Raw genomic sequence first — 14,304 nt, 5'->3', positions numbered from 1 at the left:
AAAGATCTGTATTTAAGTTTTGTCGATTTGGAAAAGGTATATGACAAGGTGCCAAGAGAGAAGCTATTCAATACGCTACAGTTATATGGTGTCAATGGGGCATTATATCAAGCAATACTCAGTCTTTATTTGAGTTGTAAGTCAGCAGTTAGAATTGAAGGAAGTACACTGAAGATGGTTTAATGTTAAATCTGGTGTGAGACAAGGATGTGCATTATCCCCTCTGTTATTCATTATCTATATGGATCACATTATGAAGGAAAGTGGTATTAAACATGATATCAAAATTGGAGATGTTAATGTCAGCTCTTTGCTTTATGCAGATGATGTTATACTTCTAAATAAATCCGCTACTAGTCTGCAAGATTCTCTGACTAAATTGTATAGCTGTTGTAATAGATATGGTATGAAGGTCAGCAATAAAAAGACAAAGACAATGAAAATAGGCAGAATCATTGAAAATGTCAACTGTATTGTAAATGGAGAACCTGTGGAACAAGTGAAACATTTCAGCTACTTAGGCACGATTTTTACTGAAGATGGTAAATTAAATAAAGAAATAGACAACAGAATCAGCAAAGCTGGTATGATAGGAAGTAAATTGAATAAATTCATATGGAATAAGAGAGAAATTAGTCGGAACACTAAATTAGCTGTATACAAGACAGTGTTCAAACCAGTTTTAACTTATGGATCTGAGAGCTAGGTCAGAAGTAAAACACTTGACCAAAGACTAGAGAACGCAGATATGAGAGTCCTGAGAAAGATTAAAGGCGTGAACAGATGGCATCAATGGCAATATCATATTAAAAACGAGGATATTAGGAAAGAACTTGACATTGTCAGCATCCAGGAATGTGTTAGCAGAGCTAATCTCAGGTGGTTTGGTCACTTAAACAGAATGGGCGAGGAAAGATTAGCAAAACAAGTGTTCTCTGCCATGTTGGCAGGAAAACGACCCAGAGGAAGACCAAAATATAGGTGGATTGATACGGTACAAAGTGCCTTAGACGATAGAAATATAAGATCTGATAATGTTGGAGTCTTGACAAGTAACAGACCGATTTGGAGGAAAATTGTAGATAGGAAGTTAGTAATGATGTAATTTTTTTCATGTAGTACTATCATATCCTGTACACCCCTTGAGGGTACATGGCAGGAATTTGATGATGATGATGATGCTTTTGGCCAGGATGCACTCGAATTGATTTTATTATCATTATTTACTGCTCATTATGGCTCACAAAACACTTTCCGACCTATTACCCAATTTTTTCAACTATGTTTCTTATTTTATTTTTTGTTACAGAGGACGCTGGAATCTCAACTACCCAAAAGCCTCCAAACACTGAATTATATACATGTGTGAGCCAGTTCTTCAGTGAAAAAAGAATATCACAAACGGAATTGGACTTAGGCAAACAAGGTGATTTACAATAGTAATACTCGTATTTGTTTGGATTTTTTAAAACTTTTCTTGTGAATTAAACCCAAGCAACTTATGCCTCATTCCAGCCGCTATGTGTTCCGAATTTCATATGGGCCTTAATGCCAGCATAATCTACTCAAAACAAGTAGTCAATGAGACCTATCCTGTCAACACCACGGCTACTATAAGCTGTTCTAACCACACAAGTCGTGTTCCAAGAAAAATTATTTCGACATGTCAAGAAAATGGGAAGTGGCATTTGATGTCCTACGATTGTTCAGGTATGACTGATTTTTAGGTATTGGATATAGATTAAGAAGTATTTTAGACAAATTTGATCAGCTTTTTTATAAAGAAGTTTTTTTCAAATAGTAATAATCGTTACTTAACAAAATCTTTTCACTTGGTTGTATTATTAGGAGAAGGAGTTTGTTTATATGATAAACATATAAACGAATAAACGAATAATGATAGACCTATATAATTATCATTTTTATACGATATGTATAATGAAAACCGATTTAATTACATAATCATGCTTTATAACAAAATACTGAACTATTCCTGGCATGATGGATGCTAAACTGAAAGTGGTATTTGAGGCTTTACTACGAATACAGAAATATTATATATATATATATATATATATATATATATATATGATGAAAAGACGAATCTATCGTGTAAGTATCTATAAGGATATCTGGATAAGTGAGGCATTAGACCATGAAAAATAATCTGAAAGTTGTTCAGCTGTGTCAAAGAAACTACATAGAAGAGTATCAAAAAAGAAGAATCATGGAGTTAATTTATTATGTCTGTACATGAATGCTAGGAGATAACAAAGGGGTTGAGTTTGTTGCCTTGGTGAATCCGTTGTGACCTCATATTATTAGCATTATTGAGCCATGGCTCTTAGAAGCAGCTGAACAAAATGGTATTGAATATAAAGGATACGGTATATTTAGGAAGGCGAGACAAAGCAGGAGGGAAAGGGTGTGCTGCTAATGATATTGGATGATTTGAGTAGAATTAGGACAGATAGTCATGGTTTCAATATTAGTAACAGTCTCTATATAGTGATAAGTTTAAAGCTGCATGACGTAAGGGGGAGTCTAACAAAGTCATATACGCGGCGGAGTGTTTACAGACCTAGTGGATCAGGTGCTAGTGACGATGAAGTGCATCGCCAAATAAACCTAGTGAATACTAAACAATTATTTATCAGGGGTGGCTTTAATCATCTGAACACTGATTATGTAGAAACGACATCTCATGAAAAGAATGAAGTCGAATTTATTGCACTGTAACACGAAAACCTCATTAAGTATGACAGAAGGAACTCGAATTCAAAGAGTATTAAACCTGATTATAGTGTCAGAGGGATTTCAGTTAAAGACGTGACTATTCTCCCTCTGATTGGTAACATTGCACTGAGTGGACGTGACTAAGTTTATGGATCATTTAAAAAAGGTTACATGTTTATCCTGCTTAATTTGAAAGCAGGAAATTATGGCCAACTGAGGAGAATACTAAGTTCGATCCCATGGTGTCAGTTACTAGATACCGGAACCGCACAGGAATTATTTTTAAAAAATACATCAATGACACATTATTGGACTATGTCCACAGAAGTCGAAAAATAAACAGAGCGGGAGGGAAATGGATGTACAATCTTATTATGCAAGAGATTCTTAAGAAAAAGATGCTGAGGAAGACATGCCTTGCGGATGAGGATGATATCAATTAAAAATATAAGGTGTAGGCAAGAAGACCTACAGCTGTTGTACGAAAAACTAAGTATGAGTATGAAATGAAACTAGCTCTGCAAGCTAAAGACAACCCAGAAGATTTCTGTCATTATGCTGTAAGTAATAAAAGAATGAATGTAAAAGAATAGCTCTCGTCATTGCAAATGGTATGTGGGTGGCAGACAGAAAAGAGATTGTTCAAGTAATGAGTGCTCATTTTGCTAAGAGTTACTAAGTGGTGTGTCTGTAACATTGAGCCGTGTGCTATTTCTGCACCGGAGGAAAAACTCATGTGTATGAGGAAGAATTACTAGAGTTGTTGCATAAGCTGAATATGAATTCAGCAATTGCAACTGATGGGATATCAGCACGGATGCTAAAAGAGTGAATTGGCTATTCCTTTAACCAGGCTATATAATTTGAATCTCAGAACAGAGACGATTCCGCAGGAATGGAAAGAATGTATGGTAATCTCATTGCGCAAGAGTGGTGCAAAGACCGATGTATCCAACTAACAGCATGTGGATGGGTCATAAAATATTCATGGCTGTAAATCTGTGTGTTCACGGAGCCGCTTTGTCTGTTCTGAGGGACGAAAAATCCGAGTTTCCAATGAAAAAATCCTTTACCTCCGTATGAGACCGGCTAACTCATCTTTAGTCGAAAGAGACCAGACAAAGGTTCCTCACACGATGAACGGGAATCGAAACCGGTTCTTTCCGATCAAAGAGCTTCGTCTGTACCGATTGAGCTGGGGAGGTTCTGTATTTGCATAGTAGAATATTTATTCCTAAAGAAAATCTTTGGATGCTGATCTGATGAACGCAAGTGAACTGCTTGGAAGAAGAAATTATCTGGGTAGGTGGGAGTATTCGGTTATAGTTTTTGAGGTATTCGGACAATTGCTTGATAAAGCTCGTCTTCTTTGTTTAAAACGATAGAATCCCATGAATAAAAAAGACCCGAACCTTTATAAGGACTTGTTTGTTTGGTTTGGATGCAGGCTGAAGCGACTAAGGAGACAGAAGAACGCAAGTAATTTGCAGAGGTATTACGCCCGTAAACTGCTTGTGTTCTTCTGGCCAGTTTACTATTTTCCGGATAATAAAACCCAGAGTTTTCCGGAAGGAAATCCCTTTCTTCACATCCTTGATAAAACCTGATAAAAGTTCTTCGCGTTCCTTAAAGGAATTCGAACCCAATTCTTTCCAACCAAACGTCATTGCCGATACTCACTGAGCTGCTGTGGCTTGTTTATCAAGGATTTTTCAACTGATTATAAGTTAGTCAATCGCATACGGAAGTAGAAGGGTGGATTTTATACCTGAAAATTAGGTAAATTAACTAGAAAAATACATGCAATTAACAGATAATTCTCTGGCTTCATAGCCTTAAGTGTTTCAATCGTAATTCCAAAACAACTGCACTTACTGGTGAAAAAAAAATAAATAAAATGTTCGGTTTATTTTTCTTCTTAACTCATTTCCTAAATTTAACGTATTTTTCTTTCCAGATCACAAGAATCAGCTTAGTATAAATGATTCCACGCGGTTATTAAGTAAGTTTTTAAAAGCTTTCGAAGTTACTATGAACTTAAGTATATTATATATCTTAATTAATTTTAAGAAGCACGTAACTACGTTTCCTTACTTATGCTTTCTTCATTATATATTAAAGAATTCATTTTAAAAAGCCTTTTTAAGGATAAGTTTAAACTCTTTTACACATCTAACTTTCAGAAATCAGTAAATAGCCAGCCTTCAACTCATGGTCATCATCAACTGCCATGACTAAAAAAAAAATAATAATAATAAAAAAGCATTTATGATTTCTATAGTAGCAATATGGAAATATTAATGCTGCTGTAGAAATCATAAATGCATTTTTCCCATGATACTTTATTGCCACCTTCCTCAATCAGAAGATAAACTACTACATCTCTTATAAAACACAATTAGCTAGATCGTCTGTATATAGCAATTTACTTGAGATATTAAATGACCTGCATTGAGGAAATTCTTCGTGTAAAATAAACAACACTGGAGAAGCAGAAAATACCCGTCCACTTTCTAGCCTGGTTGACTGATCAGTTTACATATCAGCTCTCCAAACAACAGGTTGCGTTTTCGAATCCCGCGGTGGTCATAGGTCTTTAAGTGGCAAATGAATTTTTTGAGTGGCGGTGGTCTCACTCTGTGTGGGACCACCGCCCTGCTTATTGGAGGTTTGAAGTGGCTGGAAAAGTTCATTGTTTGGACCCTAGAGCAGGGTTTCTAGCCCAGGTAAAAATGAAATAAAAAATTTATAAAAACCAAAGTTAGCAACATTTTACTTGATGTATCATAGTATCCAACTTTGTTTATTTTCTGGGATTTCACATGTAGTACATCACAAAATTAAATGGAAAAATCACTAGAGAGAGTGTTTAAGCTTCCACTTTCACTCTGATATTTAAGGAATCCATAATAACATAAGCTGAATTACTAATGCATAAGTTAAAATGCTGTATCTCATAATATGAGCAATTATTAAATGCGTATATTTCTAACTCTTTTTTTTGCAGTCTATATCATAATTCCAGTGGTGATGTTCGTCATAGCTTTACTCGTTATTATTGGACTGTTCATATGGAAAAGGTAATATTTCATCATTCAGAAAGAATAATTTTGGTACTTGTGCTCAGAATAGTAGTAATTTTTACTCAACGTTCATGACAAATATTATATTTATTCAGAATTATTCAAAAGAATAATTTTTAATGAACTTATGTGGTCAAGTTTGCAAAATATTGCAAGGATGGAATAAACAACAGCAAAAAATAATGAGGCCAGAGAGAAAAACCACTTTTGATGTGAGTGTTTGCTTTGCCGCTCACGAAACCGATGAAAATGTCCGAAAACTGATTGATTCAATAGACGGGAGAAGAAGAGAAAATGTTCTGACAGTCATCAGAAGAAGACAGATGAAATGGTTCGGACATGTATAGAGGGCTGATGGCATTCCAAAGCAAGCACTAGAAAGGGTTAGGGGCCGGCCTCGATTAAAATGGACTGATAACATCAAAAAATGAACAAATTTCTCCCTTTCTCAACTGATATCAAGAAAAAGAGACCGAGACGATTGGAGGAGGCTAACAAAGAATATCACCTACCAGCCATGAATGACCCAAAGGTCCATTTAGGACTACGGGAGAGAAGAAGTTTGCTTTACGTTTAATTGAGTTAGTTGCTTTTTTGTTTAATGTTTAATGACAGCGGCGTGTTCTTATATACACCCATATACCAATATATATATAAATGCACTCAATAATCACTTTAATATACACTCAATAGTGTTGAAACTCTGCATTCAAAGGGGAACGTTTTATTTGTTATTTTCCTGCTGAAATGCTAACTTATGAAGGCAACTGGCTGCTCATGTCGTCCATAGTGAGGGGGAAGGAGATAGTAACGTCATGACTATTCTTTCTACACCATGCGGTAGACATACTAAACGGCAGGAGAATGAATAGCCCATCGAATCAAAATAAGATCACTTTAAAGTTTTTGAAACCACTCAGTACGATACGAACCATAATTTATGCTTGTTATTTTGTGGAGTAGCAATAACAGGATAAGTAAAAAGTCACTTAAATCGAATCCTTCGCGTTATATCTCCAAGTTCCCAGAAATGCAGATAACTATGAGAAAGAATCCAGATGAGATCAGGAATCCGCGCCAATTGCACAAAAGTGAAACATACTTGCCTATTATTTCTTTTCCCAATCCTTCTCGTTATTGACACAATCCTCTACATTGTCTTTATCATTTAAACTTTAGCCCGTTGACTTGAACTTCGCATCCAGATGAACTTCACAAATCCTGTCAGCATTATATATAAATTTCTTGACTCTGATCCTTGCACTGTAATCTCACTACATTAGTGAGATTGGAGTGCAAGGCTCTTGACCTGCGATTCTTCGTTTCGATGCACTAAAATTTTGTCAGCTGCTGATCATATTCCTGGAGGGAGCCATTCTAATCACAGCTTTCATTTTCGCATCTTCAGGAGATAATTCAATGTACTCTTCCAAAATCTGCACAATGTGGCTAATGTGCTAGTAGAATAACGGAGACCCTTTTTTTGTGTAATTATAGAATAATAGAAATATGTGCAGTAGAAAATGATATTAGATGACGGAGGAGAGGGACAATATGCTCGTATTAACATAATATATAAATGAATATTATGTTTCTGCATCATGAAGAATAAGGTCAAATCAAATATACTGCTTCTAGTGACTATCTCCTAGTCGAGCTACAGATTCTTACACCCTCTTCTTATTCCTTCTATTGTTATCGTTCTAATCCATTTTAAAGTTAATGAAGTCACAACCCGTGTCCGCTCTTGAACGCAGACACCGTTCTTCTGGATGCATTCCATAACGTATTTAAACCCAGCTCTGTTGTTTATCAGCCAATACAAGATTATATTTAGTTTGTTATGTTAGGAATGAAATTTTCAGGTTTAATATTTTGACCAGTGGCAGCTAATGGTTTGAAATCGTGGGGGTTCTGTAACTTTCGAAATACAGTATACATACACACTGTAAGTACAGTGAATACATGTTTGGATACAATATCAAAATTATGGTAAAAAAATAAATAAATAAACATGAAAAATATTGTTTATTATCGATAAAATTATACAGTTTAGTATACTTCAAAATTACTTAAAAATGAAATGCATTATCATAACCCCAATAATGTTCTAAAATAAAAACTATAACAGATGTTATGTCTTTAATTGTAATGTCCAAATATTTAAAGAGATGGAGTAAACACGATTAACACTACGAACACTCTACTACTGGCGCAAACTGCATATAAACAACAGTGGAACTGCGCGACGGACAGTGCCGCATCTCACTATGACGTCCATATGCTTGCGCGAGTAGCAATATGCCACTGTGGTAAACACAGTGCTGCTAGCGTCCTTTACCCTCCTAAGTGCTACAAGATGGATTTTTATTATTTTTTATACAAAATAAGAGAATTGTATAGGATTGTTGATGAAAAAATTAAATAAAACAAATATAAATAAATTAATAAATATATTTATATATCGAGAAAAATTGGAGGTGGTGCAGTTCCGCAGTGCCTATGCTCGAGCCTCCCCCGATTTTGATCTTGGATATATAATGTACGTATGTACTCAGCCGATATATGAATATTTAAGGAGTATTTTGGGGAAATTCTCCTCCTGTGTTCCTAGTTTCGATGGGGAAAAAAAAAGGTCTTATACTCAAAACGTGCAATAAAGGAGAAATAACAATTTAATATTTGATCACAGCAATGTTAAAATAACAAACGTATCCCAAATAAAACCTTCTAATCAAGCTTGGCATACTGTCACAATGAATCTTTATAATAAATATAATAACTATATAATTAATCTGCACTTGATTTCATGGATAGCATATGATCCATACAGGATCGTAGACTGTATGGATCAAATTTTTAACAATAGAGGCATTAAATGAAGATTAAAAGTATTCAACTCAGCTTTTAATTTATGTGGATAATATTATACTCATAAACAGGGGTGTAGTCCCAAAGAAATACTGCCAGGGCTCTAGCTTTGAAACAAAAATCGAGACCACGAAGTGCGGCATTATTATTATTATTATTATTGCGACGGCCATATGGTAGAGAGATTGCCTTGTTTTCTGAAACGAAAATGACAAGTGCGGTAAGCTGCTATTTTTTGACCGAACGCTGGAAATGCATTATAATTCTCATTATTGTAATTCTTATAATTTATTATAATGAATTTAAAAATTTTGATAGTTTTAAAAAAGTATCAGGCGTGCCCTGGCCCAACTACACCACCTACTCATAAATAAATCCATTACAAGTCGTTGGGATTCCTTGATTAAACTGAGCAACTGAATAACTGCCGTAACAAGTTTGGTTACTGCAACTTACAGTAGCGAACAAATTAATCCGAAAAAGCTGAATTTTCGTAAAGTTTTTGGCTGTGGTTTGGTTTTTGTTTCAGTTCACAATAAATTTGATTTTGGTTTCTGTTTACTATTTTCGTTTTTGGTTTTAGTTCACTTCTTTACAATGTTTATTAATAGTGTTGTGCATTTTTAATAGTGTAAAGAAGTTGACATTCAATTTCCTATCCACCATCACCCCCAGGCCTTTCATCTCCTCCGCCTCTTCTAAACTATCCCCACTATTCCTAAACTATGCATCCCATCTTTGCTTCCCAAATTTTAAAACCCTACACTTTGCAATATTAAACTGACTTCCCCACACATACCTGTCCATTCAGACAGTCTATTTAGGCCTCTTGCAAAGTTACATCTGCTCTACTTCTCATAACTCTCTTTAACTTTGTATCATCAAACGACTGTATGTCACCATTTAAGCCCTTTCGAATGTCGTTTACATACAAATAAACAACAATGGGCCCAAAATAAACCCCTTGGGCGCGCCTCTAGTGACTTTCTTCTTCTGGGATATCATTCCCGTACACAAACTGTTGATACCTATCTATCCAACGAGCTAATCTACTATCCAACCCGATATGTTCCAATTTAACTACTAGTTTTTCTAGTAGTTAAATTGGAACTCATGCTGTCTATTAAAGACAATTCAGCCCTCTGTTAATTCAAACCTGAATCCTTGTCTTCATTAGCTTCTTCAACATGTTGACCATAACTCCAGATACGCAAATTTGGTGTATAATTTAAAGCATCAATTTTATCACCCTCCCCCGTTTATGAGGTGGAACAATTTTGGCATCTTTCCACACCTTTGGAACTTGGACTAATCTAAGACTCATGTTAAACATGTGATTTAAAGGGGTTCTTAACTCCCCTGGAACATTCCCTCATATACCATCAAGTATATCACCAAGTGTGATATACTTGATGGTATATCACACTTGGTGATATACCATCAAGTCCCATGACCTTGTTGATATTAAGTTTAATCAGTTCCTCATATATCTCCTGTACACGTACCACCAGTGATTCCTCCCCCATTCCCACTGCTCTCAAGTTCTTCATTATGTTACATTCACAAGGATGGAATACTTTAATGAACTCAATGAATTCAATTCAATATCAGAATACAATATTGAAATTTATTGTACTAGTAAATTCTAGATCCGAAGAAGCCTTTGCTGAGTAATGTTAGTGCTATCAGTGGCAGAATTCAATTACTTGTTTACTGCCCTAAAAATATAAGTTGCACGAGCTAATTAAAACCAGCTGGCAGATCTCTTATGAGACCTGGTTCATTTTAAATAATAAGATTGTTTCTTAAAAAAAATTGCTGGTTGTGTTTTATTGCAAATTATTAATTTATATATAACAATAAAGGAAGCGACAGGACCAAGCTAAACCCCAGCTAACTGACGTTCTAGTTTAGCTTTGTGTTTTCGGTTCCTTTATTGTTATACATTAATTAGTAATTACTTGGAAGGTATAAGTATATGCACTTCCTTAATACAAACGACACCCAAATATTATATGTTACTAAAATAATCCTCTTCTTTTAAAAACATACTCTTTCCTTTAACGAAATTAACATCACTTACGCCAATTCTGAAGTCGTCGTAATCAGTTCCTACAATGTTGATAACTGTCCAAAACTATAAAATGATCAGTGTTTTGATATTTCTGTAATTATGTATAAAATTCGTGTATTTCTTTTGACAATCTTCTTTAACTTATGTATAGTATATTTGAATGGATTTACTTTTATTATTTATCATTTATGCCATATTTACTAGTCATGAAGCATTAGAAGCCTTAATCGATATATCTCGTTTTTTTTCAGGCATTCAAGATCAGACACCACTACTTCATCTGTACTAAAAATGGACTCCGTTTCCAGTACAAAAAGGATAATTAAGGAAGAATTCCCCAATCAGGAAGACTCTGTACTTAACGGTTTTAACGATTTTCTTAAAAATGATAATAACATGCATTTATATGAAGAATGCCCTGGTGACAACAACTATTGCTTTGAATATCAGGATAGACACACAACATTTGATTTACAGACCTTTTCGCACGGGCATGGTCATTTTTTGAAATATTCCAATCAGAATTTAAACTCTGGAAAAAGTCCAATGCAGAACGGATCCGATAACCTTTCATCTGCTGAAAATAACTGCCAAGAAATTAATATAACAGTTATCCCTGAAGTTCCGATGAAAAGAATGACATTGTCACATTCGCATTTTATAATGAACAGTGAACCTGAAGTTGTTCAAAATTCTTATCTTCAGATTCCAAATAGGTCTCTTGCACCAGGACACTTCCGCACATTCTCATCAAGTTCAGATTATGCTGAAGTGGACGATCTCACTTGTACAAGAGATTCGCTATCGATGGGGTTTGACAAAGAATTATCAAATCCTATCGATAACGAATATGGGAGTACCTGTACTAACATTTTAAATAAGCAAGATGAAGAAACAATGATCAGTAATCCTATTTATGATGAATCGGACAATTAAACAGCTCATTTGAGTGCCGAATCCAGAATTAAAGTATTTGAGTTTCCTACAACAAATATTTTGGCCGCTAAAAGACAAAATATTTGAAATATTCATTACATCCAAATGCGCTGTAAGCTATCTGACCAGCACTGGATGACACGTTTGGTACAATCAGAATGTCATTATCCCCAGGCTTTTGCAACTTTCTGAATTACCAAAGGTAAAATACTCAATTATTGCAAAAACTAAAATAAAATACTTGGGAGAAATATTTATTTATTATAATATTGTTTTAAATTCCAGCAGCATCATATACTCTAAGTAAACAATGCTAAAGTTGTTTTTGAGTTGCAGGAACTAAACTTGTCATTTGATATTCCAAGAAAGGTGATTTTTAATACTGAATTCATTACATATATATATATATATAATGTTATAGGAAAATTTATGTCAACATCATAATTTTTTAGCAGACGTTTGACTTCATAAAAATATTTGCTTATGTAATAATATGTAAATAAGAGTTATAAGAATATATTCTTATGTAATATAGACTCATAAAAATATTTACATATGTAAATAAATTATGTTATGCGATCAATTTTAGATATTTTAAAATGATTTTGGTCTTTTTCGAAATTAAGAATCTGACCTATTAAATGTATGGTCTTACTTTGAATCTATGGATATGTATCTTTGAAAATTAAAACATTTGATATCAAAGAAATGACATAATCCAGGAATATGTCATAGTGATACTGAAGTTAACTTCTACAACACACTATATGCTACGGTAAATGAAAACATTCATATTGATTTTGGTAGTTATAGCTGATTTCAATGATTCAGTAAGTAAGAGACAAAATGTGGATCTCGTAACCAAACAGGTAAAAAAATTTGTCTGAGGTTAAAAATAATAACCTTGATCCCAACCTAAATCACGGTAGATTGATAATATTCTCGAATTTGGGAGTGACATGGGAAAACACACACACACACACACACACACACACACACACACACACACACACACACACACACACACACACACACACACACACACACACACACACACACACACACACACACACACACACACACACGGGTTTTAGTGCACCCTTTCCCCTAAATAAAACAGTAATTTTGGATTTATTTTGGTTTTATATCGAGGCAGAGAACTGTGATCCTATCGTGGCCCTAAATCCAACTGAAATATATTTTCTCGGGCATAGTGAATTTTACGGTCGATGTTCTTAAGTTTATAGGAAAAAAAACAAAACCGAATTTTCAGGAGGAAACACCAACTTGTTCCCGGAGATTGAATGACTCAGAAACCAGTCTAGGGAAGTCTTGAAATAGTGTTACTACTCAGTGAGTAGAATTGAAATTGGAATGCCTTTCTTTGGGAGGTCTAGCTCTATGAACAGAAACGTCTCCACAAATAAATAAATAAAATAATTCACTATTATTATTATTATTGTTATTATTATACATGAAGAGAGGTGGGTGAGTAGAATGTATTGCGTGAATGTGTAAAATTTCCATGCTATATATTTTTATATATTTATATTATATAATTATTACATATTGTATGAAACCCCCCCCTCTCTCTCTCCCCCCCCCCTAGGAGTTTTGACTGCTGGAGAGTTAATGTAATGAATCAAAACTCATTAAAATCAGTTATTCCTTCATTTCCCCAAAGACTATAAGAAGGCTATTTAGCCCTGACTAACTATTGAGGTAAGTAGCAGCAGACTCCACCCTTTAACAGTCACAAAATAACTGCCACTATCAATTTTTAATTTCCACCCAGGTTAGAATCTAGAGCAGAGAAGTTCCACCATCCCGTGATCGTTAACTTTAATACTACACATTATTATCTGAAATGACGTGAGCACGGTCGATTTTCTTGCATTTACAGATGACAAACCTGAGTTCTGTGTCACAGATCGATTAAAATAGGATCTAGTTGAAAGAAGAGAGAGAGAGAGAGAGAGAGAGAGAGAGAGAGAGAGAGAGAGAGAGAGAGAGAGAGAGAGAGAGAGAGAGAGAGAGAGAGAGAGATTACTTGAATGAGATAAAGGTGTGCTAATTTTGCAATCGTTGAAAAAAAGGCCTTAAAAGATTCCACTATTTGGTGACTAGAATTGATAACCTGTAAGTCCTTTTCCTATCTAAAAACGTGTTTTCTTTTTCTTTTATGATGACGATGAAAAGAGTGGTATAAAGAGTTTTACTACTCTTTTCATCATTATCATCATCGAATTCGTGATATATACCTTCAGGGGATTATAGGGTTGTACTATCATCATATGCTGAATGCATATTATGATAGTACAAGGATACATATGAGGAATTTGATGATGATGATGATGAACAGTATATATATGAAAAAGGAAACTTAAGGCCTGCTCAGTCAATTAGCTTCCATATCTACTCTACAATCAACAGGCTGCCAGTTGGGAGATGAATTTCTCACCTGGTGTGAGACCAATGCCATACTTTATGGAGGTCTGAGGTTGCTTGAAAATTTTCAAGTTCTGGTCTCTAGAGCAGGATTTCTGGACTATGCCAAAATCAATCAAAATTAGAAAAAAAGAGTTAAATTAATAATAAAAAAAC

The 14,304-nt window shown here is 34.7% G+C and overlaps 1 protein-coding gene across 4 annotated transcripts in view; it reads left to right on the top strand.

The window, feature by feature from the left end:
• Positions 1-12,075, top strand: part of LOC150109869 (uncharacterized) — a 44,352-nt gene extending 32,277 nt beyond the window's left edge. For 3 of the 4 annotated variants that reach the window (XM_090415500.1, XM_090415491.1, XM_090415506.1), the window contains exons 5-9: positions 1,310-1,426; positions 1,516-1,710; positions 4,694-4,738; positions 5,744-5,816; positions 11,016-12,075. In XM_090415500.1, coding sequence (XP_090271626.1) covers positions 1,310-1,426; positions 1,516-1,710; positions 4,694-4,738; positions 5,744-5,816; positions 11,016-11,700 — 1,115 coding nt within the window. In that variant the 3' untranslated portion in view covers positions 11,701-12,075. The remainder of the gene's footprint in view (positions 1-1,309; positions 1,427-1,515; positions 1,711-4,693; positions 4,739-5,743; positions 5,817-11,015) is intronic. The other variant, XM_090415509.1, reaches the window with a different exon arrangement.
• Positions 12,076-14,304: the final 2,229 nt, after the last annotated feature.

This window comes from Typopeltis vanoorti, chromosome 1 (assembly GCF_054136105.1).
Source record: "Typopeltis vanoorti isolate ZY-2024b chromosome 1, IOZ_Tvanoo_1.0, whole genome shotgun sequence".
Lineage (NCBI taxonomy): Eukaryota > Metazoa > Arthropoda > Arachnida > Uropygi > Thelyphonidae > Typopeltis > Typopeltis vanoorti.
This window is presented reverse-complemented; position numbering and strand designations above follow the sequence as displayed.